The sequence below is a fragment of the Ochotona curzoniae genome, unplaced genomic scaffold (assembly GCF_017591425.1).
Source record: "Ochotona curzoniae isolate NIBS_2020 unplaced genomic scaffold, NIBS_Ocur_1.0 contig_291, whole genome shotgun sequence".
In the NCBI taxonomy this organism is placed as follows: Eukaryota; Metazoa; Chordata; class Mammalia; order Lagomorpha; family Ochotonidae; genus Ochotona; species Ochotona curzoniae.
The window spans coordinates 14,711,316-14,735,488 of record NW_024465649.1 but is presented as its reverse complement, the minus strand read 5'-3'; the positions used below and the strand labels follow the sequence as shown (position 1 = coordinate 14,735,488).

The 24,173-nt window shown below is 38.3% G+C and overlaps 1 protein-coding gene across 2 annotated transcripts in view; it reads right to left on the bottom strand.

Moving 5' to 3' along the window:
* EPS15 (epidermal growth factor receptor pathway substrate 15) overlaps positions 1-24,173 on the bottom strand; it is a 139,515-nt gene that overhangs the window by 56,087 nt on the left and 59,255 nt on the right. For both annotated transcript variants that reach the window (XM_040978559.1, XM_040978560.1), the window contains exons 9-12: positions 22,802-22,891; positions 21,747-21,892; positions 20,181-20,337; positions 15,133-15,218 (exon numbers count right to left, since the gene is read on the bottom strand). In XM_040978559.1, coding sequence (XP_040834493.1) covers positions 15,133-15,218; positions 20,181-20,337; positions 21,747-21,892; positions 22,802-22,891 — 479 coding nt within the window. The remainder of the gene's footprint in view (positions 1-15,132; positions 15,219-20,180; positions 20,338-21,746; positions 21,893-22,801; positions 22,892-24,173) is intronic.

Sequence of the window (24,173 nt, the reverse complement as noted above, 5' to 3'; positions counted from 1 at the left end):
CACAACATGTTAAGCCTGCTGTTATGGAGTGCAGCCAGTGATAGCCAGCACCCATCTGACAGTGGGCAAATGAAATTTGGCTGTGTCCCCTACCCTCTGTCCTGATAATTCCATCCTCAACCACTCCCCCATGTCCTAATTTAGCCAGGATATTGGATGCAGATAAGTCCAATTAGTCTAGGTATTTTTAGCTACCAGCCCAGTACCTGTTCCTGCCCATCCCAAAGAAGCCCTAATCAACTCCTCAGCCCTTTAGATACTCACTCCTGCCCACCTGTGACTCACCTATCAACTGATAGGGGACAGTATTGCATTGTTGTGTAACTACTCCCCCCACAAGCCCCTTTAAAAAGCCCATGAAGCGGGGGCTCTTGCTCTCTTTCTGGCCAGGTGCTTCTGTCACTCTGGTACCTCAACTTTTGGCAGACCCAGGACAGGTAATCCCTTAAGCATGGACCCTGTGTACTGCTTAATTGGGACAATGGATATAATAATGTTTCTGGTTTGTGTGCTCTTGGGAGTTCCAGGAGAGGTGAGGCCTAGCAGTAGCGGAATGTGGGCAGAGAGCCAGGGAAAGATGAATGTCTTCAGCTTTGTAAGTGTGTCCAGGTTATTCATTTCACGTCTCTTAGGATAGCTCATATTGTTGGGGAAGCTGGGACACAGGTCTTCAGCTTAATGGATGGACTTAAGGATAATGACCATTTGTTCCTTTTGAGATAATGTTTGGTTGGATTGCCGTATGGATTTGTGATTTGCCCTTGTGCTCTATTATCACCAAGCTTGGTTAATAAAGACTCCTTAATAAACCTTAGACATGTCTGGTGTGATCTCGCTCGCACCCTGTAACAGTGCATTTACAGCACCAGCATCTGACGTGGGGGTTCTGAGTCCCAGCCGCTCTGCTTCTGACATTGCTTCCTGTTAATACACCTGTGAGGACAAGGGAAGAAGACCCAAGTACCTGGGCCTTTGTCACCCACGTGGCAGATTAGGATGGAGTTCCTCACTCCTAGCTTCAGTCTGGCCCAGCCCTGACTGCTGTGGTCATTTAGGGAATGAACCCCAGTAGAATGAAGATCTCTCTTTCCCTTTCATCCTACCTCTTTCTGTTGTACTTCCTTTCAAATTAAAACAAATAAACCTATGTTAAGTGGATACACACTGAATAAGGATGAAATTTATGACATCATCTGATTATTGTTTATAATCCTTACTTATATTTTTACTGAATTATGGTCTTTTTACTTTTTTTCTGGTATAGTATTAAGCTTTTGAGTATAATGAAAATTAAAAATACATTAATCTTAAAAATTAAGAAAGAGAAAGAAGGGAAGGAATAGGGGAGTATTCTTAACATTTATCTACGCACTACATTGAATATGTTCTTTTTGTGTCAGTATCACATTATAGTTACAATTGATGAGAAAAAAATACAATTTGACATGTGGGACAAAATCTGCTATGCAAATGAATGTCCGCCAGTCCTAGAAAAACTTGTTTTGTGGCATCAGTAATGGGAAGACAGAGCTACATAGGAGCAGCTTTGCATGTGGCAAAAGTAAACTGATATCAATTCCAATTAGACTGTTGAATGCGAGATGATAAAAAGTTCTGCACACAGTGACAGTGGTGATGGCTGCAGCATAACATCAATGCACTCAGTGTACTCAGAATGGTGAAAACAGCATCTCTGTATGGCATGACCAAGCAGCCCAACTCTGCTCTCTCTCTGGCTTGCAGGGAAGCAGAGACTCTTACTTAAGACAGCCGATGACAACAACTAAAAGGCACAGAACACCCTGACTCTGCTTATCTTGAAAACTGTCAGGAACCTTGTGCTAGATTTGAGACTAACAACTACAGACAAGTGATGAGAAAGCCCTGGCTTTTAATTTAAACCAGTCTAAAGGTTAAAGGGCCTTACTTCCTAGAATTCATGGTAAATTGATAAAAATATTAAGTGTGAGAAAAAAAAGGTGATTAAAAAAAAGATTTATTCATTTTTATATAAAAGGCAGATTTACAGAGAGAAGAGTGAAAGAATACATTCTTCCCCAAGTGGCTGCAATGGCCAGAGCTCAGCCAATCCAAAACCAGGAGTCAGGAACTTCTGAGTCTCCCACATGGGTGCAGGGACCCAAGGGCTTAGGCCATCCTCCCCTGCTTTTCTAAGTCATAAGCAGGGAGCTGGATCATTAAGAGAAGCAACTGGAACACAAATCAGCACCTATCTCTGCTGTCAGCACTGCAGATGGAGGATTGGCTCATATGCCACTGTGCCAGCCTCAAAAGACTATGACTTTTATCTTCTTTCCAATTTCACTGCAAGTTGTATTAATAATATTATCTCTAACTATTCCAATGACATAAACAATACTGAATATCTACTACACAAGAAAGATTAAAGTTAGGGCCCTAATAATTGTTATCCAGGAAAACAAATAGACATTAATTATAAAGCTTTCCAGATAAATAGATCCATAGAGTTCCACGGGAATGACTAAACTTTCTTGGTTCTAAAAACTGGCTGTTTTAATGAGTTTTACTTTAGAAAAATAAGTTAGAGAATATACTTATGGGCATAAATTGCTGAAAAAAGTGACTAACTACAATTAGAAAACAACAACAACAACTTTGAGATGTGATTAAATGACCAAAGTACTACCCATTACTGGTAGGACCCAAAATTAGATGGCTGATTTTTCTTTTTAAAATTTTATTTTTATTTATCTGTAAAGCAGTTAACAAACGGCAGTGGGAAATGGAGAGAAATAAATCACAAGCTTCTATCTATTGGTTCACTCCACAAAGTCAGGCACCAGGAATTTGACTTAGGTCTACCACCTCGGACCTAAGGACTTGGGCCAACATTGGAGGCTTCCCAGGGTACATATGATCAGGAAAGTGGATTGGAAATCGAGAAGGGACTCCATATGTGATGCCAAGCATGAGAAGCCAAAACCTAACTAACCTGTTGTACTACAATCTCTGCCCCTGCAATTCTGCCCTTAATTCATTTTTCTTTTTTTTTTTAATTCATTTTTCAAAGGAGAAATAAAAGCTTACTTTGCAAATCTAAAATATTGCAGTTATTCTACTTAATCCAGCAGACAAAATAGAAAGAAACAAAAAGTTTTTTTTTTTTTTAAAGAAAAATGAACATGTAAGTAAGATTTTACTTTCTCATGAACCAGGGCTGATGGTGATAAAAAGCCTAACTTACTATAACCAGTGATAACAAGCCTAACTTATCATACTGAGACTTTAAAAAGTTAATGGAACAGGGCCCGGCGCAGTGGCACAAGTGGTTAAGGTCCTCGCCTTGCACGCCCAGGATCCCATATGGGCGCCGGTTCTATCCCGGCAGCCCCACTTCCCATCCAGCTCCCTGCCTGTGGCCCGGGAAAGCAGTCAAGGACGGCCCAAGGCTTTGGGACCCTGCACCCGCGTGGGAGACCCGGAAGAGGCTCCTGGCTTCAGATCGGCATAGTATCAGCAGTTGCGCTCACTTAGGCAGTGAATCATCGGACAGAAGATCTTCCTCTCTCTGTATATCTGCCTTTCCAAAATAATAATAATAATAATAATAATAATAATAATAATAATAATAATAAATCTTAAAAAAGTTAATGGAACAGCCCACACTCCACATGGCTCTTCAGACAGAAACTACTTCAGTTCTAGCTGAAGTAATTTACCAGATGTTTCTGTAAATTATAAACTTTTAAAAATTAATCTTCATTTTATTTTAAAGGTGGAAAGACAGTGAGGGCTGAATCCAGGGACATGGAACTCCATCAGTGTTCTCCACACGGGTAGCAGCAGTTCAAGCACTTGAGTCATTATCTCCTGCCTCCCAAGGTGTCCATTAGCAGGAAGCTAGATCCAAAGCAGGATATTAAAGATTTAAATCACGTACTCTGGCTTAGGGTGCACCAAATGTCTACCTCTAATTTTTTTTTTCCTGTTTCATCACTGCTTTGCACTATTCAATTGCTGAATGTCCCACAAGAGGGAACGTAGAAGGGCTGGCGCTATGGCATAGGGAGAAAAGTTGCCATCTGTCATGCCAGCATCCCATTTGGGCACTAGTCTGAGACCTGGCAGCTCCACTTCTGCGAGTGTGGCTAGGAAAGCACTGGAAAATGGGCCAAGTTCTTGAGCCTCTGTACTCAAATGGGAAACCCAAAGAAATTGCTGGGCTCCTGCTTCTTGCCTGATCCAGCCCCAGCTGCAGAGTGTGTCAGCAGATGGAAGACAGACTCTGCCTTTGAAATAATTAAAACAATTTTAAATTAATAATAAATAAATAAAACTATAATACAGTATCATTTACAAAAACAAATACATATGAATATTTCCAATTTAGGAATTGACATTTGATTATAAATAGCGAAACCTTTATGTGTATGTAGTCCTAAAGAAAAAGGCAAACCAGCTGCCAGACAACATGGGCCTCTTGAGTGCATATTTACTCTTAGAACTCTGTCCAAACTCTTTTATTTAATTTCTTCATTTATCAATCAGGGCTAATGACAGCTGAATATATTCAACACTTTTTTTTAAGACTAGGAAGAGGGAACAATGTGCATACATATATGTCTTTGGAAGTATTCCTTAAGAAGGTACTTTATTTCTGTCAATTTGTATAAATGTTACAATAAAAAAGATAAATATAAAAAAATTTAAAAAAGAAAAAGTTCATCAAAGAGTAGAATTAAGCGTAAGTTTCTTTTGGTGCAATTTTTTGCTAAATCCATGTACAGTTTTTTTGAGTGTACATTTTCCATGAACTGTTTGAAGATCTCCCAAACACACAGAGAGGCTGGCTACTCTAGTATAACAGCCGGGACACAACAAATAAATGTGAGCAGTTATTACTATTACCATTACATGATTCACTGGTACAAAAGGCAGCACTTACTGGGTTTTTGGGAATCTGTAGTAAAGCATCTGGACTGATGACAGTTAGGATGACAATTTTGGTGGCGAATGTGACTCTTAAATCCTCTAGGAGCTGAAATTTCTTTGTACTTTTTTTTTTGTTTTGTAATCTTCAAAAACATTACTCTATTTAAGTGACCCCTAACAGGTTACCAGAGCCACAAAGCAATACAAGCAAATGAAATATAACTTAGTCAAAATACAGGTGATTTAGACCACAGCAGGTCCACTAGAAATACAACATATGCCACATTATCATTTTAGAGTTGCCTAAAATCTACAGATTAAACAATGACAACAGTAAAATTTGCCTTAATACATTTTACTAAACATATCCAATATATTAGTATTTCAACATTAAAATTTTAAAAAGAGAAAATTTTATGTTTTTTCATGGGTCTTCCCCATCCAGTACATTTTATACTAGCAACACATCTTACTTTGAACTAGCCATGCACGGTTAATGGCTTATGTGTATTAGACAGGGCACATTCAGAATGCAGCAAAGATGCTTTTCAACAAAGGAGTATGTTCAAAAATAGTTTAAGGGTGATCCATTCACTTTATTTCAAAATTAATTAGCCTGACTGGTTATCACAGAACAAAAACACACTCCAGCCCACAGCTGCAATTATTCAATCAGTAGTGGCATTCTTAAAGCAGTCACAATGGAGACCTACTAGTGTCAATGGTAACAGATGGCTACAGGATCAGCAGAACAGCCGTAAGTAATGAAGTCTCTCGTTCATCTAAAAACATGTTTCTTAAAAAATCAAATGGTACTCTAAAATTTTTGAAAATCAGTTACAGCATATGATTGAGGTAAAGGTCTATGTATTCAGAACATAGAATCTGGCTCTTTCTGTAAGTAGTGGAAGGGAGCTCATTCCACTCCTTCAGCCAGTATTTTCTGAGTAACTATTCAGTAAATCTTGTCCTCTAAGTACTGAGCTGTTGCTGGAGATAAGAATGACAATGATGAAAACCATCAACATGTAATGACTGCTTACTATGTTTCAAGAACTGTTAGACATATTTTTTTCTAAGGATTTATTTTTTATTTATTTGAAAAGCAGAGTTACAGAGAGAAAGGGAGAGACAGAAATAAGACTATGGCATTACAAAGAATTCAGAATCTACTTGGAGAAATAAATGAAATTTAGCACTGCAGGTATGTCAACAGAAAGAAACTGAGCACTCTTTGAGCTGAGGTACATATCAGGAAAGATTTTGCAAATATGAATAATCAATAATTTTTCTCTGAACAAGCTTAGCTAAGACTACTTCCCCTTTGGGGATGTTGTAAGAATTCAGAGAGAAATTTATACAAAGCAGGAGTAGCATAATGTCCAGTAACTATTATTGTAATTATCCTGTTTACTGGCCTCAAGCCAGGATAACTAACAGGCATGACAGGATGTGGCTTTTACTTCCTGATGTTCTTGCTAAAAGGACAGCAATAGGAAGGAAACAAGTTAGCAGAACACAAAACACTAACTCCCTCTTCAGCATAATTCCATCACCACACTAAGTGACTAAAGGATATCTTGCTATGTTTTGCCTCTTTCACTTCTAAGAGCTCTATTTGAAGCATTTAACTTTCAGGGCAAAGGTTCTTAAAATTGGGTCCCTGGAACCTCTGAAATACATACAAAACATAGAGGTATCTAGGTTTTTTCCCCCATAGGAAGCAAGGTCTAACAGCCTTCTTCACATTCTCAAAGGGCATCTCTGTCAAAACTATATGATCCAGCAATTTCACTTCTGGATGATTGCCCCAAATTACTGAAGGCAGTCTCAAAGATATGGCTGTATACCTATGTTCACAGCAGCACTATTCCAACAGGCAGAAACAATCCGAGCATCTATCAAAAGATGGATGGATAACCATATGTAGCACATGTGTACAACAGAATTACTACTGAACCTTAGAAAAAAAAATTGACATATACTACAACTTGGATGAATCCTGAGCATATTCCGCCAAGTGAAATAAGCCATTCACTAAACAAAAACTGTGTGATTTCACTTACATGAGATACTGAAGAGTTATCAAAACCACAGAGACAGAGAGTGGGATAGTGTGGCTAGAGAACAGTGGAGCCGACAAAATGGCAAATAACTGCTTAATGAATAGAGCTTCAGTTTCATAAGATGAGAAGAGTTCTGGAGATACATGGTGCTAAAGATTTTATAATATTATTAATATATTTAGCAATACCCAAAATTACACATAAAATTATTAAAATAACTTTTAGAACTAGAAAATCTTTAGAATTATAAAATATGGAAAATTAGCCCACTGGTTTCAAAGTTTCTGTGAAGATTCAAAACTTCTTAATATGTTATTATCCTTCAACATAAGAATTGTTCAGAATACCTCTTTTGACCGACTTAAACATTTATCAAGAGCTTCTCTTTAGGCATCAACTTTACAAGAATTAAGTTTGGGAAATATTCTGACATTTTTAACAGACTTTGATCTTCCCATTCGATCAACTAATCTGTTCTGAATTTTTAGTGTGTCATTATTTTTAGGCCTATTAAGATGAATAAGATATAGGTATTACTCTTAGAAAATTTATCAGAAAGAAGTATGAATTACTACCACAACCCCCTGCAGAATGTATTATCATAAAGGACTAAAGTCTCCAGAATCAGAGACTGAAGATGAAATCTGGGCCTTTAAGGGAAGACCGACAGATGACGTGTAAGCTGCGTTTTGAAGGCTAAAAGGCATGCCCCAGGCAGAGTGGAACAGCAGGATCTGAGTTACAGAAGAGTAAAAGCAATGGTGGGTTGAAGTGAGAGATAATAAACTCAACCACCACGTGGCTGGAGAAAATAATAAAGCTGACACAGTGGTTTGGAGACCTGTGTGGAACTCTGACAGTACAGAGAGCATACACAGTAGCTCCTCTCAGTAAGCTTTATAGTGTCAGCCCTGGAGGAGGGGGACTCTACCAGACTGTGTGTGGGTGGGAGCAGCCAGGATGAAAGAGTAACCAGGATGCCAAGGGAAGATCATGAAGGCAGAGTATTTATGCCATGCTCTGGAAACAGAACTGGATTCACCTGAGGATGGAGAGTCACTTGAAGGATTTGATCCATAGTTTATATATTGGTTGGAAATAGAATGGTCCAAGACAGACAGTAGGCCTTAAAACAGGGAGCTAACAAGGCTATTGTGGTGATGCAACTAAAAGAGAAAGGCTAAAATGAAGGCAGAATTTGGTAGAAAGGTGAAGACAAATTTTAACAACAACTGAAGGAATTCTTTTCTCATTCACTGCAAGTGAAAGTAAGCACTAAGGGATACCACAGTGGATGGGCAAGTAATTCTTCACTTAAAAAGCATGGGTGGGTGGGATGGGAGGGTGCTCTGTGGTGTAGCAAGCTAATCCTCCACCTGCGGTGCTGGCATCTTATATGGGTTCAAGTCTTAACTGCTCTACTTCTGATCCAGCTGACCTGGGAAAGCAGCAGAAAATAGCCCAAGTCCTTATTTGGGTCCCTGCATCCACCAGGGAGACTCAGGAGAAGGTCAAGACTTCTGCCTTCAGTCATGCCCAGCTCTGGCCACCGCAACCATTTGAGGAGTAAACAAGTGGATGAAAGATCACTCTATCTCTCATTTTCTTTAATTATGAATATCAAGTAAAAATAAAAATAAAAATCTTAACCAAGAAAAAGAGGCAGAGTGGGAGATTCAAGAAAACAATTACAACAATAAAGTATGATTTTAAATATAAAGCCTATGTAACAAAGGATCTTTAATAAGATCTGAAAAGCATGAGGGTTGAGGTAAATTAATCAGGAAGGTTCAACTGCCAAAAGAAAGGCACAACCTGAAGGATAAGGAGGTGGAAAAAGTAATGAATCCAAGGGACCTAGAAGAACAAACACAGGTCTCTAAGCCAGAGAAACTAGGTATCTGACGAGAACACTATATTAAAACTACTTCTTCTCCTTAAGTTAAAAATGTATACTAATTTAATCTCTTCAAAATTAAAGAATGAGTTAATTTGAAAGGGAGAGGGAAAAAGAGGAAGGGAGGAAGGGAAAGGGAGACAGAGATTGTATTCATCACTTTATTTCCTGAATGGCCAAATGGCTGGGCAGTGTGAAGTCAGGAGCCAGGAACTCCATCTGGGTCTCTCATGCAGGTAGCAAGGACTTAGACACTTGTGCCATCTTCCACTACTTTTTCAGGCACGTTAGGGAGCTCGGCAAGGGGCAGAGTCAGCTGGACTTGATCTAGTACTATGATACAGGACACCACCTCTGGAAGTGCTGGCTTAACAAGTAGCACTAAAAAACTAATATTGGGGAAAATCAAGATGGCAGAATAGGGTAAGGACACGTTTAAACGGATGGAAAAACATTTAATCAGGATGAAGCAGAGAGGACACATTCCAGGAAATAGGAAAGGACAGAACAACAGCAGAAGGGTACCTGGAGACTGACAGACACAGGAAAGCAGTGGGCACAGCAGTGTGGTGTTGCAGTGACTGATACTCTAGTGGCATTCAGCTAACAGCGATCTGAACTCCACCAGCAGCAGGAACTCCACCAGCAACCAGGTAGGAAGGGACTTTCACTGGGAGCTTGGGAGGTAAACCCAGACAAGGAACTGTCCGTCCTGCTGGTCTGTTTGATTTGACCAGGAGCAGAGACAGAGCAGCAGATCCCAGACAGGCAGTGCGAGAATAGGGTGGATTTCACAGCCGAGTCAGCCCCCTAGAGTTGAATTGGGTGCCATTTTGCATAAGGAGGCAAAGGCAAGGGAAAGGACTGAGCATACACTGAGCTGGGAGTGAACTCACTTCTGACTCAGTGAACTGCAGCAATGTGGCATTCTCCAGGTTCCACCCAAGACAGGTCTGGGAAGCCCTCAGACCTGATGGCCAGCAGATCAAGAATTCTAATAGTGGTGCATCAGGCGCCATTTCTGCACACTGTGGCAATAACTTTAGGACTGCAGGGGACAACAGTGAACTGTGCATGAGCTGAGCTCGCAAGAACTCACTGAGGTCCGTGCATTGCACTGGTCCTGCAGGAAAATAATACCGATGGTAGCATTGTACTGGTCAAAATAGGTCCATGTGGCACCCAGACCTAACGTCCAACAAGTTCCAGCAAGATCAGTGCCACCAACAACCTAACTAGATAGGACACCTGGTGTCTCTCTAATCCTGGGACCTGCTCCAACCAGAAGTGGGAGAAAGGTTGCAGAGACAACGGTGCAGCATCAGCACGGTATCACAGGAAGTGGCGAGTGGTGAGCCAGGAGCTGGGGATATGGAGACCACGGTGGAAATCTGACATAAGAACCCAGACCTGGATCTCGCTGGAGGTTGTGGCACAAGTGGCTGCAAGCAAAAAGTTGTGTTATCAACTGCAATAAGTAAAATCGCATTGTAGACCTGTGGGTGACAAAGCTTAGAAACCTGCCCCAAGGAAAAGACTCTGCTAACCAGAGGTACAATGATCAAGAGCAAAAGAAGAGACAAAAGCACAATAAACATTACTGAAAACTCCTCTGCAAAGGAGCAAAACCCTATGCCAACCTCAGAGTTCACTGAGGAAGACATCAACAAAATGGGGCACACAGAATTCATAAAACTCATTTTAAAGATTCTGATCAACAATGAGAAGCACATACAAGAGTTCAAAGAATTTAAGGAAGCAGTAAAGCAAATCAAGGCTGATATATCAGAAATTAAGAACACAGTAGAGCAAATTAAAAGTACAGTGGAGAGCCTCCAAAATAGCATGAAGGAAGCAGAACAAAAAATCTCAGAATTGGAATATATTTCCTGTCATCAGGGGGAAAGCAAACAAAAAGCTGGAAGCAGAGCTGGATCAGACCAAAAAAAGTATTTAAGAATTGAAAGACACTATTAAGAGGCCAAATATAAGAGTTATGGGAGTCCCGGAAGGTGCAGAAAGAGAAGCTGAGTTTGCAAATCTATTTAAGGAAATAATCAAGGAAAAATTCCCTAATAGGGAAAGAATTGGGAAACAAGATCCAGGAGGGGCACAGGACTCCCAATAGCCTTGATCAAAAGTGATGTTCACCAAGACACATGATCTTCAAGCTCTCTTCAACAAAACATAAGGAAAAGATCCTTAGATGTGCACGTGAAAAAAAATAATCTACTGACATATAAAGGAATGCCAATTAAACTCACAGGAGATCTCTCACAGGAAACTCTATAGGCAACAAGAGAATGGAGTGACATATTCCAGATTCTAAAAGAAAAAAATTGTCAGCCTAGGATAACGTATTCAGCAAAGCTTTCTTTTGTCTTTGAAAATGAAATAAAATTGAAATGAAATTCAATTGAAATTGAAATGAAAATGAAATAAAATTCTTCCAGAGTACAGAAAAGCTAAAAGACTTGGCCTCTTTCAAATCTGCCCTACAAATGATGCTTCAAGATGTTCTCTTGGGCCCGGCGCGGTGGCGCAAGTGGTTAAGGTCCTCACCTAGCACGCCCGGGATCCCATATGGGCGCCGGTTCTAATCCCGGCAGCCCCGCTTCCCTTCCAGCTCCCTGCCTGTGGCCTGGGAAAGCAGTCGAGGACGGCCCAAAGCTTTGGGACCCTGCACCCGCGTGGGAGACCCGGAAGAGGCTCCTGGCTTCAGATCGGCATAGTATCAGCCGTTGCGCTCACTTGGGGAGTGAATCATCGGACGGAAGATCTTCCTCTCTGTCTCTCCTCCTCTCTGTATATCTGCCTTTCCAATAAAAAAAATAATAAAAATAAATCTTTAAAAAAAAAAATAAAAAAAAAAGATGTTCTCTTGACAGAGAAGAGGAATAGCTCCTACCAAAACCAAAGGCAAATGAGAAGAACATCCCAGTAAAATGACAACGTAAGACTAAACCAATGAACAACCCATTCCTAAAATGATTGAACCAAAGTACCACCCATACATATTAAACTCTGAATGTAAATGGCTTAAGCTCAATCAAATGGCATAGATTAGCAGACTGGATTTAAAAACAAAACCTATCTATTTATTGTTTTGAAGAGACACATTTCACCAACAAAAGTCAGCAGAAACTATATCGCATGGGTCTTGTTGTTTTCTGTTAGTTTCATCTCTTCAAAGCACCTTCTTCTGATTAAATTCTTCAGTGACTCACAGATCATACAGTAGCATCATTTTCTGCAAGAAGGTTCTTGATTTTCATTTCTTCAGCTACACATGCTATTGAACTTCATAATGTTGTTAATTTCTTTTTTCTCCCTGATGTTGATTTTGTTTTGTGGTTTTTCATTTAAGGGGATGTATAGTAGCTGTGTATAATGGAGACTGTCATATCTAGTAACATGTCATTTAACTTCATGGCATTGTAAATTTCTATTTTTCTTTCTATTGTTGACTTTGTATTATGACTTTTCATTTAAGGGAATGTACAGTAGCTATGAAATGAGAGTAACATCCAGATGTGAGGATACAATGCAGTATGCATTTCTACTTCCAGACAAAGATGGACTCAGAATGAAACTGTTCACTATTTCTTGACAATAGGATGCTGGACTCTCTGCCATTGTCCATGCCCACAATGATGGACATATGACTGTGTATGAAGAACTCTATGTTAGTAATGATATAGAGGAACTAGGTGGGGGAGACGAAATTGTGGAGGGCATAAGGGAATACAGAACTATATCATAAAACAATAATAACAATAATAATAAAATGTAAAAAAAATTTTAAAAACTGATCTTTCCCTTAGAAATTATTTGGTCAGATAGACTGAAACAATATCTTGTTCTCTAATAGCAAATAATATGTTTACTCCAATAATTCCCATGTTAGGGCCCGGCAAGGTGTCCTAGCAGCTAAAGTCCTTGCCTTGACTGCACCAGTATCCCATATGGGCGGTGGTTCTAATCACTGTGGCTCCACTTCCCATCCAGCTCCATGCTTGTGGCCTGGGAAAGCAGTCAAGGACGGCCCAAAGCCATGGGACTCTACACCCGTGTGGAAGACACGGAGGAAGTTCCTTGATCCTGGCTTCGGATCGGCACAGCATCGGGCTGCTGCGTTCAGTTGGTGAGCGAATCATCGGATGGAAAATCTTCCTCTCTGTCTCTCCTCCTCTCTGTATATCTGACTTTCCAATAAATAAATAAATCTTTTTTAAAAAATTTCCCATGTTAATATGCAGCTTTTAGTTTTCCAGTGGTTTTTCTGTGTTTTTGTAGTTTTTGTTTGTTTGTTTAAAGATTTATTTGATTTTATTTTATTGGAAAGTCAGATATACAGAAAGGAGAAGAGACAGAGAGGAAAATCTTTCATCTGATTATTCACTCCCCAAGCAGCCGCAACGGCCGGTGCTGTGCTGATCCAAAGCCAGGATTCAGATCCTCTTCTGGGTCTCCCACACGGGTGCAGGGCCCCAAGGCCCTGGGCTGTTCTCAACCGCTTTCCCAGGCCAGAAGCAGGGAGCTAGATGTGAAGTGGAGCTGTTGGGATTAGAACTGGCACCCATATGAGACCCTGGGCATGCAAGGAGAGGACTTTAACCACTACACTATTGCACTGGGCCTGTGTTTTTGTAATTTTTACACTAATAAATACAACTTATCAAGGGAGGGAAATGAATATTTTTAAGGGCCACACTCTTTTTTTTTTCTAGTTCCTTTTTTTTAAAGATTTATTTTTTATTTTTATCGGAAAGGCAGATATACAGAGAGGAGAGACAGAGAGGAAGATCTTCCGCCCAATGATTCACTCCCCAAGTGAGCGCAATGGCCGATGCTATGCCGATCCGAAGCCAGGAACCTCTTCCGGGTCTCCCATGCGCCAGTTCAGAGTCCCAAAGCTTTGCGCTGTCCTCAACTGCTTTCCTAGGCCACAGGCAGGGAGCTGGATGGGAAGCGGGGCTGCCGGGATTAGAACCTTAACCACTTGCGCCACCGCGCCGGGCCCAAGGGCCACACTCTTTACAATTCACGTTTTAAATGCTGCTCATTTGCAGGATTGCTTCTTGGATTAAAATTCGTTTCATCTCAAAACCAACAAAGCGGTTAAGCTTTTTTCAGAAAACAAATTTAGTAAGATTTAAAAATGGCTGAAGAGCGGTAATTTGCACAGAAAAAAAACTGTTATAATACTGAAAACCAAGGTTTACAGTGTATTACCTTGAAGAATTGGTGGTGGTGATCTAATACAACTACTTACTAAAGTGAATTAAAAAATTTTTTTAAAATTTATTTCAGAGTTAAAGAAAGAGTAGGAGAGACAGAGATCTTTCATCAAGTGGTTCTGGCCCCAGGTGGCTGCTATGGTGAGGGCAGAGCCAAGCTGGGTATCCCATGTGGGTGGTAGGAATCCAAACACTCAGGATTATCTTCTGCTCTTTCTGCTAAGCCAACGGCAAGGAGCTGGATTAGAAGTGGTATCAATTACAAGACTAACTGCCACAATGCGGGCCCACAAAGTGAATGTTAATACTCATAATTTTGACATGGGTAGATGCATTTATTGTGACCTTACTAGAGTTAAGAGATGATGAAGTCTAAACTGAAGATCTCACCTATGGGCCAGTGCTGTGGAGCAGTGGATTAAGTTGCTCTGTGTGATGTCAGTGTCCCATAGTATAGTACTGGTTTCAAATTCTGGCTGTTCTGTTATGATCCAGCTCCCTGCTAAAATACCTGGGAAAGTAGCAAAAGACGGCAGGTACTGGGACCCTGCTATCCACATGGGAGACCTGGGTGGAATTTCCAGCTCCTCGGTTCAGCCAAGTCCTACCTCAGCTGTTATAATCACCTGGGAAGCCAAGCAGTAGTCAGAACATAGCTATCTTTCTTTCTCTGCCACTCTGCCTATGAAATAAATAAATCTTAAAAAAAAGTTGAGGAAAAACTATATTTAATTTATTCTAATGTATACATTCACAGTATCTGAAATCAAATATCTTTCAGTTAACATTTATCATTGTTTATTTGGCAGTGATTTTTCTTCAGTAGTACATAAAATAACATACCCTGCAATTAAAGGTTACCTTAATATCTGATAAAATGAAGTATACTGATTCAAGTAGACATATAGCGTTTGACTAAAGAAATAATTGCCAAGATACACATTAGAAACAGAGAGGTACATGCATGCACACATTATGAAGTACCTACATGTAGCTAGCAGTTTTATTTACATACCTCTGTAGGTCAACTATTTCATTGACAAGGGTATCTAGTTCCTCAATAGCAGAGAAATCTGCAACAGGACTTGATCCTATGATATTCTAAAAACAAAAAGTTGACAAGTACACATTATTACTATAAATTATATTAATATAACAAATAATTTAAAATGTCAAACTCTAAGGATATAACTATTGCATAGTTTATTGCAATGTTAAAACAGAACTGTCTAGTACAACTATATGTATTATATATATTTAGTTATATACTAAGACTTATGTTTTAAATCCTCTAAAAGTTGTTATTGTAGAATATACATTATCACCCCCTATTTCAGGTCCCAATATCTTTCTCACTTGATCTTAACCTTCTAGAACATAGCAAAACAGATATCAGGTTTACAAAGCAGTATTTTAAATAAGCTATGAATTTTCTGGGGAGATGGATAGTGATTTATTTGCATTTGTATCATCTGGCACAGGATAAATTCACAAATTTTTGTTGAATCTTAAAATTATGACATTGGTTGGTTTCATTCAACAAATATTTACTTTTGTTAAACAATTTAAGTGTCTACTTAGGGTAAAACCATCTGTTCAGGCATATTGCATTGTAAACATTACTATCACCATGTATGAAGCTATTCACATACAATTTCCTTTAAATATGGGTTTCTTTCAATAACAAAGGTGCTAATTTTGGTCTCTGGTAACTGTAGTTAGAAATTCTAAGTTTATTCTGGTGTGACTGTTTGCTAGCTACAAGATCTCCAGCTGTAAAACAGGAAAACAACTTCCACACTTCCCACTTTACAAATTAAATGAAATGATGTATAAGAAATAATTTTATAAGCATGTTATTTTATAAGTATGTGCTATTGTTATAATTAAGTCCTCAACAGAATGTGAGTTACATTCCCCCTGGTTCACTTTCCTTTGTGAGCCATCATTAATGTACTACACAGTTGGCTGGAGTCAGGGAAAAAGGGTCATTGTGCCGTCAAACATTTAACCTATACACAATAAAAAATAATGTAGCAATCACCTTTTGGAAATGTTAAAACTGAGTGAAGTCTGAACACACTAATACCTAAGAAATGCTGATGACCTAATTACAACATAAAACTTGGGACTAGCATGGTCTCTACCTGCTAGGGCAGGCATCCAATATGGGTACTGCTCCACTTTTGATCTAGCTTTCTGCTTATGGCCTGGGAAAACAGCAAAGGATGGGCCAGGTCCCTGGGCTTCTGCACCCTCATGGGAGACCAGAAAGAAGCCTGTGGCTACCAGCTCCAGATAGGACTTAGCTCTGGCCATTGCAGCCATTTAGGAGGCAAACTAGCAGGTAGAAGACCCTTTTTCTGTTTTTCCTTCTCTGTAAAATCTGCCTTTCAAATAAAGAAATATTTAAAAAGAAAACTTAGTAGTATTAATACTTATACTGTTGTGAATTTAATATATTTTACAGAAAACTAAAAGCTCAGAATGTCTCATTTTTTTCCTATTTATAAAAATATTTACAATTCGGTATGCATTTTCAAACCCATTACCCAATTTTCAAAACTAATCTGAAATGTAGAATATAGGGAGGGTAGATATTAGTATTAAGCCCATTTTACACCTGAGGAAGCAGATTAAATGATTTGTTCAAAGTTTAACCCACCATTAAAGATAAAATGATTAAGAATATGTAGATTATTATACACTCTGTCCCTGTGTGCTTGCATATCAAGATTAGTTAGGTAAATGATGCCATTATCCTAAAACTTGATTAAGCAGGTAATTATCAATAAAAATAGCAAAAATTCTTTCTACCTTTCTTTAAGCCATACTGTATTTTTAGCACAGAGCTGCTTTATGGTGATTATCAATACCTAACCTCAGGTATGGAGATTTAGTTAATGCTATTCCCAATTACAGATTTTATCAAAAACATTTAACTGTTTTACTATGTTCCACTAATACTCATACCCTTTTCAATGCTAGATTAAATTAGAAATTTAAAAGTGGAATTCTGAATGTAAGCTACTCATTCACTAGGAATGTGCTAGTAAAAATAACTGTCAAAACCTGACTTATCAGGTAGGCCTGGCAGATAGCTAGAGAGGTAAAGGACATTAAAAACTAGTATTTGGTCTCACTTTTATCATCAAAAGTAACTTACATCACCTACTGAGAAATTTTCTCTCAGAGGTGCAAGCAGACCAAGAAACGCATGACTTTCACACCTCTTCTCTCACTGTAACTTAAAAACAGTGACTCAGATCTGAGTCTTTTGCTGTTAAAAATACCAAAGAAGACAAAGTGAGACAAGTTTAACCTCAAACTAGTTAGAAAGTGATACCCTAGATGACCTTAAAATGGGCATGCTATTAGGAAGCATCAAAAGATAGTATATATTTTATGCAGCAAATGAAGAACATACAAAGAAAAACAGACCATCTACTCCTCTTTCAAAATATTTTCTCATTCTATCTTGTACTTTACATAAAACTTTCACCTTGGTGATTTCCAGGGGATCAGAGAGCCAAGTAAAGGTAAGCTAATAAGCACACAAGACCAAGTCACATGTGGCAAAAGCATGCTGTTTAAATATTTTTTCTTTACCAACTTTGCTGCATTTAAAAACAAAACAAAACAAAAAACCCTCTAGTTTTAAAATGCATCTCGTAAACCAAAAAACACAATGCTAAAAAAGAAGCATAAAATACAGGTCTAACCTTGATAGAGCAGATTTAAGAAACTGACAGTACAAGAAAGGCGAAAAGCAGAGTGTTGCAGAATGGAAAAAATAGTCCAAACTAGAAAAAACACAGAAAGGAAAGCAACATTCAAAAAAGGATTAGTTAAAGCTACAACAAATGCAGTACTTCTTAAAAAGCAATTATTTGTAAGATAAGACAAATGCAAATTTTAATTTTAGAAATTATAATTTTTGGTTAATACATAAAACTACAGTGATGAAATCTTATTGCAATGAATAATACTGATATCTGACATAGACAATAATGTCTATGTTCTGTAGAATGGACCAGAGACATCTACTAAACACGCAGCATTCCAGATGCAACCTCAAGAGTTCACTAGTAATAGACGTCAATGAACGAACAGAATTTGCTTTAGAAATTTTTGTCATATCTGTAATTTGTGTTGCTGGGAAACTAAGAAAGTTACAAAATGTATACAATAAGAAGAACTCTACATAGGTGAAATAAGACAAAACTAAACATGCAGTTACAGAAAGTATAAATACAATTTCAGTAAGCAATAAAAAAAAAAATCACAACATACTCTCCCCTCTCAAAAATCTCACAAAGTGGATAACTGAGCACTTATTTTGTCAATAAGGACAAGGAGGTTAGCCTAGCTGTTAGCACACCCTGGGTCAGAGTGCTTGGCTCAGTTCTCAGCTTCACCTCTAGACTCCAGCTTGGCACTAATGCAGATCTGTGAGGAACCAACAATAGCTCAAGTAATTGGGCTCCTGCTGCCCAAGTGGAAGCCCTGGACTGCATTCCAGTGCCTGAATCTGGCCTGGCTTTGGTTCAGCCCTGGTCAATGTATGCATTTAGGGGAATGAACAAGTGTTCTCTTTGGCTCTCTAATGAATTAATATTAAAAAAAAAACAAACTAAACAATAATAATAATAAAGATCAGAACTCTACAAGTAATTCTGTATAGCTAGTGGCTATAAATTCTGTTCAGTTTACTTAATTTTTTTTGTTAAATTTTTATTTTAAATTTTTGAATTTTATGGTACAAATAACAGACTGATGGAATCAGGACTCCTATGAAGGACTATACTATTGTAGTAATGTGGGGGAAAATCTGAGAGTTTGGGAGAGGAAATCCCAGTCTCTATGAACTTGTACCATAAATTGTTATTTATTTATTTTCACTTTATCTGAAAGGCACACAGATGGGATTTTGAAGAGGGCAGTTCTTCAACCCATTGGTTATTCTGCAAATGCCCACACAGGCCTGGGGTAGGGAAGGCCAAAGCCAGGAACTTTGAACTCAACCCATAGTCTCCCACAAAGGCAGTAGGAGAAGCACTGGTGGTATAGTGGTTAGCATAGCTGCCTTCCCACAAAGGCAGTAGGACTCAAGTACTTGAGACATCACTTGCTGTTTTCCAGGATGTGCACTGCAGGAAGCTGGATGAGAAACAGAGTAGGCCAATATCCAAACCAGGCATTCTAAAATATGATGCAGGTATCTCAGCAGCTGAGCCAAACACTATTCCCCAGGAATTTTCATTTTATTAACTCCTTTTATACACAATCCCTTTGAATCATCACAGCAAAAGTGATTGTATAGTCCACAAGAAATGCAAAAACACACAGTAGTTATTTTTAAGGACAAATAGGCAGTACACTTTGCCAATCTTTAAAGAGTCTGTGAGTGCACTGTACCAGGAAAGATGAAGAGAGACAAATCAAGGCATAACATTATTAAAACAAGGCAATTTTTGAATATTCCCACTGCTGACAAGAAATGAAAATACTTAAAACTTGCTTCTAGCTGTTCAGACATGAACAGTCAGCTGTCAACTCAGCAAGAGAGGGTCATCTAAAGGCCCCCCCAAAAAATCTTCCCAAAAAAGCCAAAACAAAAAAGACCAAAACAGATTTATCCTCAACATAATGCTTTATTGGTTTTTTTTGTTGTAAAATTGATACTATGCAATTATAATCTCTTAGATTGTTTTCAAAACAAAACTTACTCTATATGAGTATAATTTATAAGAGTATAGTTCACCCTGTAAGAGTACAATCTCACAAATCAGGAACAAAATAAATAAATAAATAAAACCACATTTTTCCAATTTTAGGACTGGAAAATGCAATTTTCAGATGTATAATGAATAGCAGGATTAAAGTTAATGTTAAAGATGTTATACACGGCTCGCAAACATATTTATATGAACAAATTAAACACAACTACTATACCGCCCTGTTTGCAGACCCCAACGTTCTATCCAAATACAATACACCAACTAATGTAGCACTTGAATCTTTCCATGAACACACTTCGAGTTTTCTTCTAAGTTGTCTCACCTTTTGTAAACTGGTCCTGTCTGATGGTGGAATCATCTCAGGGGTGAGAATAAGAGGAGGATCAATGCCTTTTACTAACTTTTGATTGATTAAGTGAAAGGCCAAGGCAAACTGATCCTTTGAAAGCTTCCCAGAATGTTTTGGGTCACATAATGACCTGTACAAACAAACAAAATGAACAGCTTAAAAAATATCACATTGCCATTCTAAAAATCCTAAAGAAAAATACAACTACATGAAATGATCAGTTGAATTAGAAAGATCAAGTAGCAGCTTGTCCAACCTCAATTCAAAAGTTAGAAAAAGATTTGTTCCTTCCTAAAAAGGAAATAATTCACCCTAGTGCTGAGCTGGGACCTCTAATCTGGGTTTACTTTGTACTTATTGTCAATTTCTAGAAACACAAGAAAGAGCTGCAGTGGGTCAGACTCCCAACATTTACTACTCCCCAAATTTTAACATGACTCATTCAAGATGAAACCTGGCTTGCTGATAGCACCACAGTGGTTCTAAAAGCACGTAAAAATTTCCACTTCAGCTTCTTTCCTGCACGCCTTGGATTAGGAGGTACAAGGATCACCAAGTCAAGGCAGAAACAACAGCTGCAAATGGAGATCACATGTGAAGAGAAGGCAGCAATCTGGAAAGCTTTACAAAGTCACTTGCAGAGAAACAGCAAATGTCTTGTTCTATTTTCCTTTTAAAGCCCCGTTTTCTAAAGTCCTAATTTGTTTAAAAACAGATTTTATTTGAAACCTTCCACTGGAAGCCAGTGTTGCCTACAGAAAGGACTTCCAAGTCACAGTACCACAGAGGCCTTGCATTCCAGATTTTCTACTTATTCTGCTTGTGGCCTCAGTCAAAATGTAAACCTCTCCAGGCTTTTGTTTGTGTGACAGTGGCCATTTACTCAGCTTAGTATTCAGTGTAGCACCACAGAGGGATAGTTATTATTAGTTGTGCATTCTTAATCTTTCTCAGTCTTCAATCCTTGCTTCCTTTAAGGCAGATCCATCACACTCCTTCCTCTGTCCTTTCTCTACAGCTATGTTGCTCAGCCTTGGCTGTTGGCTACCTCAAGAGGACCTTTGTTATACTTAACTTGATTGGTAACAGAAAAAGCACAAAATATTTGATTGTGTACAGGAAAAGTACAAAATGTTTTCAAATATATTATCTCAGTGTAAAATTCATTAAAGATACCAAGCTTTATCTTTGTAAGGATCAAACATATATCTTTATGTACAGTGTAAAAATATACATGTACCTCATAGACTTATATGGCCTATGTCTTGAAGAAATGATTTTATAATGTTAAATAACTGTTTCTCAAATCTCAGATATTTGGATTGTGCCTTAAAACTTTCAATTCAACTGATAAATACAAACAGATGCTTCATTTGAACATTCTAACAGCAATTAATAGATACTGTCAATCTTACAAAATTTCAGGTATCAAACTCCCAAACTTTTGTCCACTACTAACAAGACTTCTTATGATTTAAATTTTTCTATACAGAGTTCTGAAATAAAAATGTAATAAAGCATTGTAAATTAAAGTCTTACCAAATATGGGCTAGTAAGGTAGAAGGTAAACCTGTTTTCAGGAAGATCTCACGGACCTCCAATCCAGACACAAATCCATCCATATCCTTATCAGTTTTCAGGAAGATTTCATCATATTTAGCCTTTTCCACAGGAGATACAACCCACTACAAGGGGAAAAAACAAAAACAAAAACAAAAACGATTTCTGCCAAAACGAAGCTAACTCTGAGTGTTACTATTTCAACTCATGACAATATTTGGCACAACTTCCTCCCTACTAACAACACAGTACCACTTCTATGATGTCTCACTCACAATGCTGTAATAAGGACAAAACAATAGAGCAAAAAACAGGACAATTAGGATTGTATTTAGGTACACACACTCACTTTTTTGTAAGTAATGACCAAATTCAAAGATAGCGAACTCTTGATCTGTGAAAGCCTACATTAATATAGGTAGAGAATCTGAATAAACAAAATATTCAGCTAATTCTCTATTTTCATGTTTTAGTTTTATACAGCATTCTTAACAATATCCAAGTTGCAGATTTGCATATCCTCACATTATCATTCTTCACTCAATAGTTGGACAAGAAAAAACGGCACTTGGAAAACCCAGAATTATACGTTTCGATCCCAAAGAATCAAGAGTTAGCTATAGATTGGACAAAAATAATGATTAATAATGTCAGGGCAAGTGTGTTTTGTTAGCATGTAGCATATTTCACATCCAAATTCAACTGCAGGTGGATCAAGGCAGTCAATGAAATATCCACATGACCTAACGCTAAGAAATGCAGTTAATATTTGTCTCCCGGAACATCAATATGATGCATGCTCAAACAGAGGGAGCTCTAAATCTTTGATCCTTTCGATTGCTCCTTCTGTCCTTATCAATCATCAACTATTAAAATGCCATGCATTTTGTTTTAAAAAAAATCCTTTAACACTGATAATTCTATACCTGTCTTAACGGTGATTTGGCAGGTAAAATGCCTACAGGTTGTAAAGAGTGGTAAGATTCCTTGGCTGATGCTGAATGAGGGGCCAGCATAGAGCCTGACATACTGACCGTTTTTCTCTTAGATGGTGGCACCAGGGCTGCAGGCAAGGTCATTGGCACAGGTTCCTTCTCCAGTGCGCAGTATACCAGAAACATGGCCTTCAAAACAGATGAACCAGGGTCACACACGTATGTCATTTAAAAACATTCACCCAGTGAGTTTCTCATTGTACAATAACATATTGTGTTCATGCTGTTTCAAATCTTTTTATTAAAAAACTCAGGCTGGGAGAAAAGAAGAAAAGATACCAGGATGGATGGAAGAGAAAGGGAAAGGAAATAAAAGCAAAGTAATTTTAGAAAGATAACCTGAGCAGCAAAAACTCAGATGCCCATTCTTCATCTAAGATCTTGCAATGTCAATGGTTAATGACACTTTGGGGTGGTAAACAGTATCTTTAATTATGAAGAGCTCCAAAAAAATAACAGAAGAAAAGTCAAATTCCAATAGAAAAATGGACACAATATGAGCAACTGTTTTACAGAAAAGTAAACAGAATAAGTGAGCTAACTTTATCATATAAAATTATACCTATTTCACTCATAAGAAAACTACAAGTATCCCAAAATATCATTTCCACATAACTGACAAAAGCCAACCTCGTAACACACTTTTGCTAGCTAAACAGCAGGAAAACAGACAGTGTCACACTTTGTTAGTGAAAGTTTAGGGGTACTAGAAAATGGCACCCCAAAACATGCCCTTTGTTCTAAGATTTATTTTCGCTGAAGGCAACTGAAAGGTAGCAGATACAAGATAAGCTCTCTGCCCTACCATTATTTGCCTAAAAAGCAGGAGATTACATTTATAAAGATGTTTGTTTCCCCTCCCCACAAGAGGATACAATAATTGCTCCCCAGAAGCTTAGAGTCTTGTAGATGGGACCAAAGAAATGTGTTCACCATTACTTTTTCCATATATTCACCTTCCCACAAATGTGGCCTCTGCCAACTTAAGATCCTTTATCATGTCATTTGTCTAAAAAACTGCATTCTTTGTTGAAGATGGACTATAACCTGGTTTTTAAGCCTTCTAGTTGAGTGTTAATTCCCCCTGAGTTGTCTTCCATATACTTACAAAATACATGTGTTAATCAAATTCCATGTTTTCCTTATAAATCTACATTTTGTCTCAAGGGTCCTGGGCAAGAACTTACAAAGGTAAAGAGGAGAATAAGTGGACAGATCTCTGTCTCTTTCAGTAACTTTCTTTTTTTTTGGAAAAGGCAGTTACAGAATCAGCAAAACAGAGACACAAAGAGATCTTCCATCTGCTGATTTATTCCTCCAATAGTTATAATGGCTGAGGCTGGGCTGGGCCAAAGACAGGAGCTTCATCCAAGTCTCCCGCTTGGGTTCAGGAGTCCAAGGCTTTGGACCA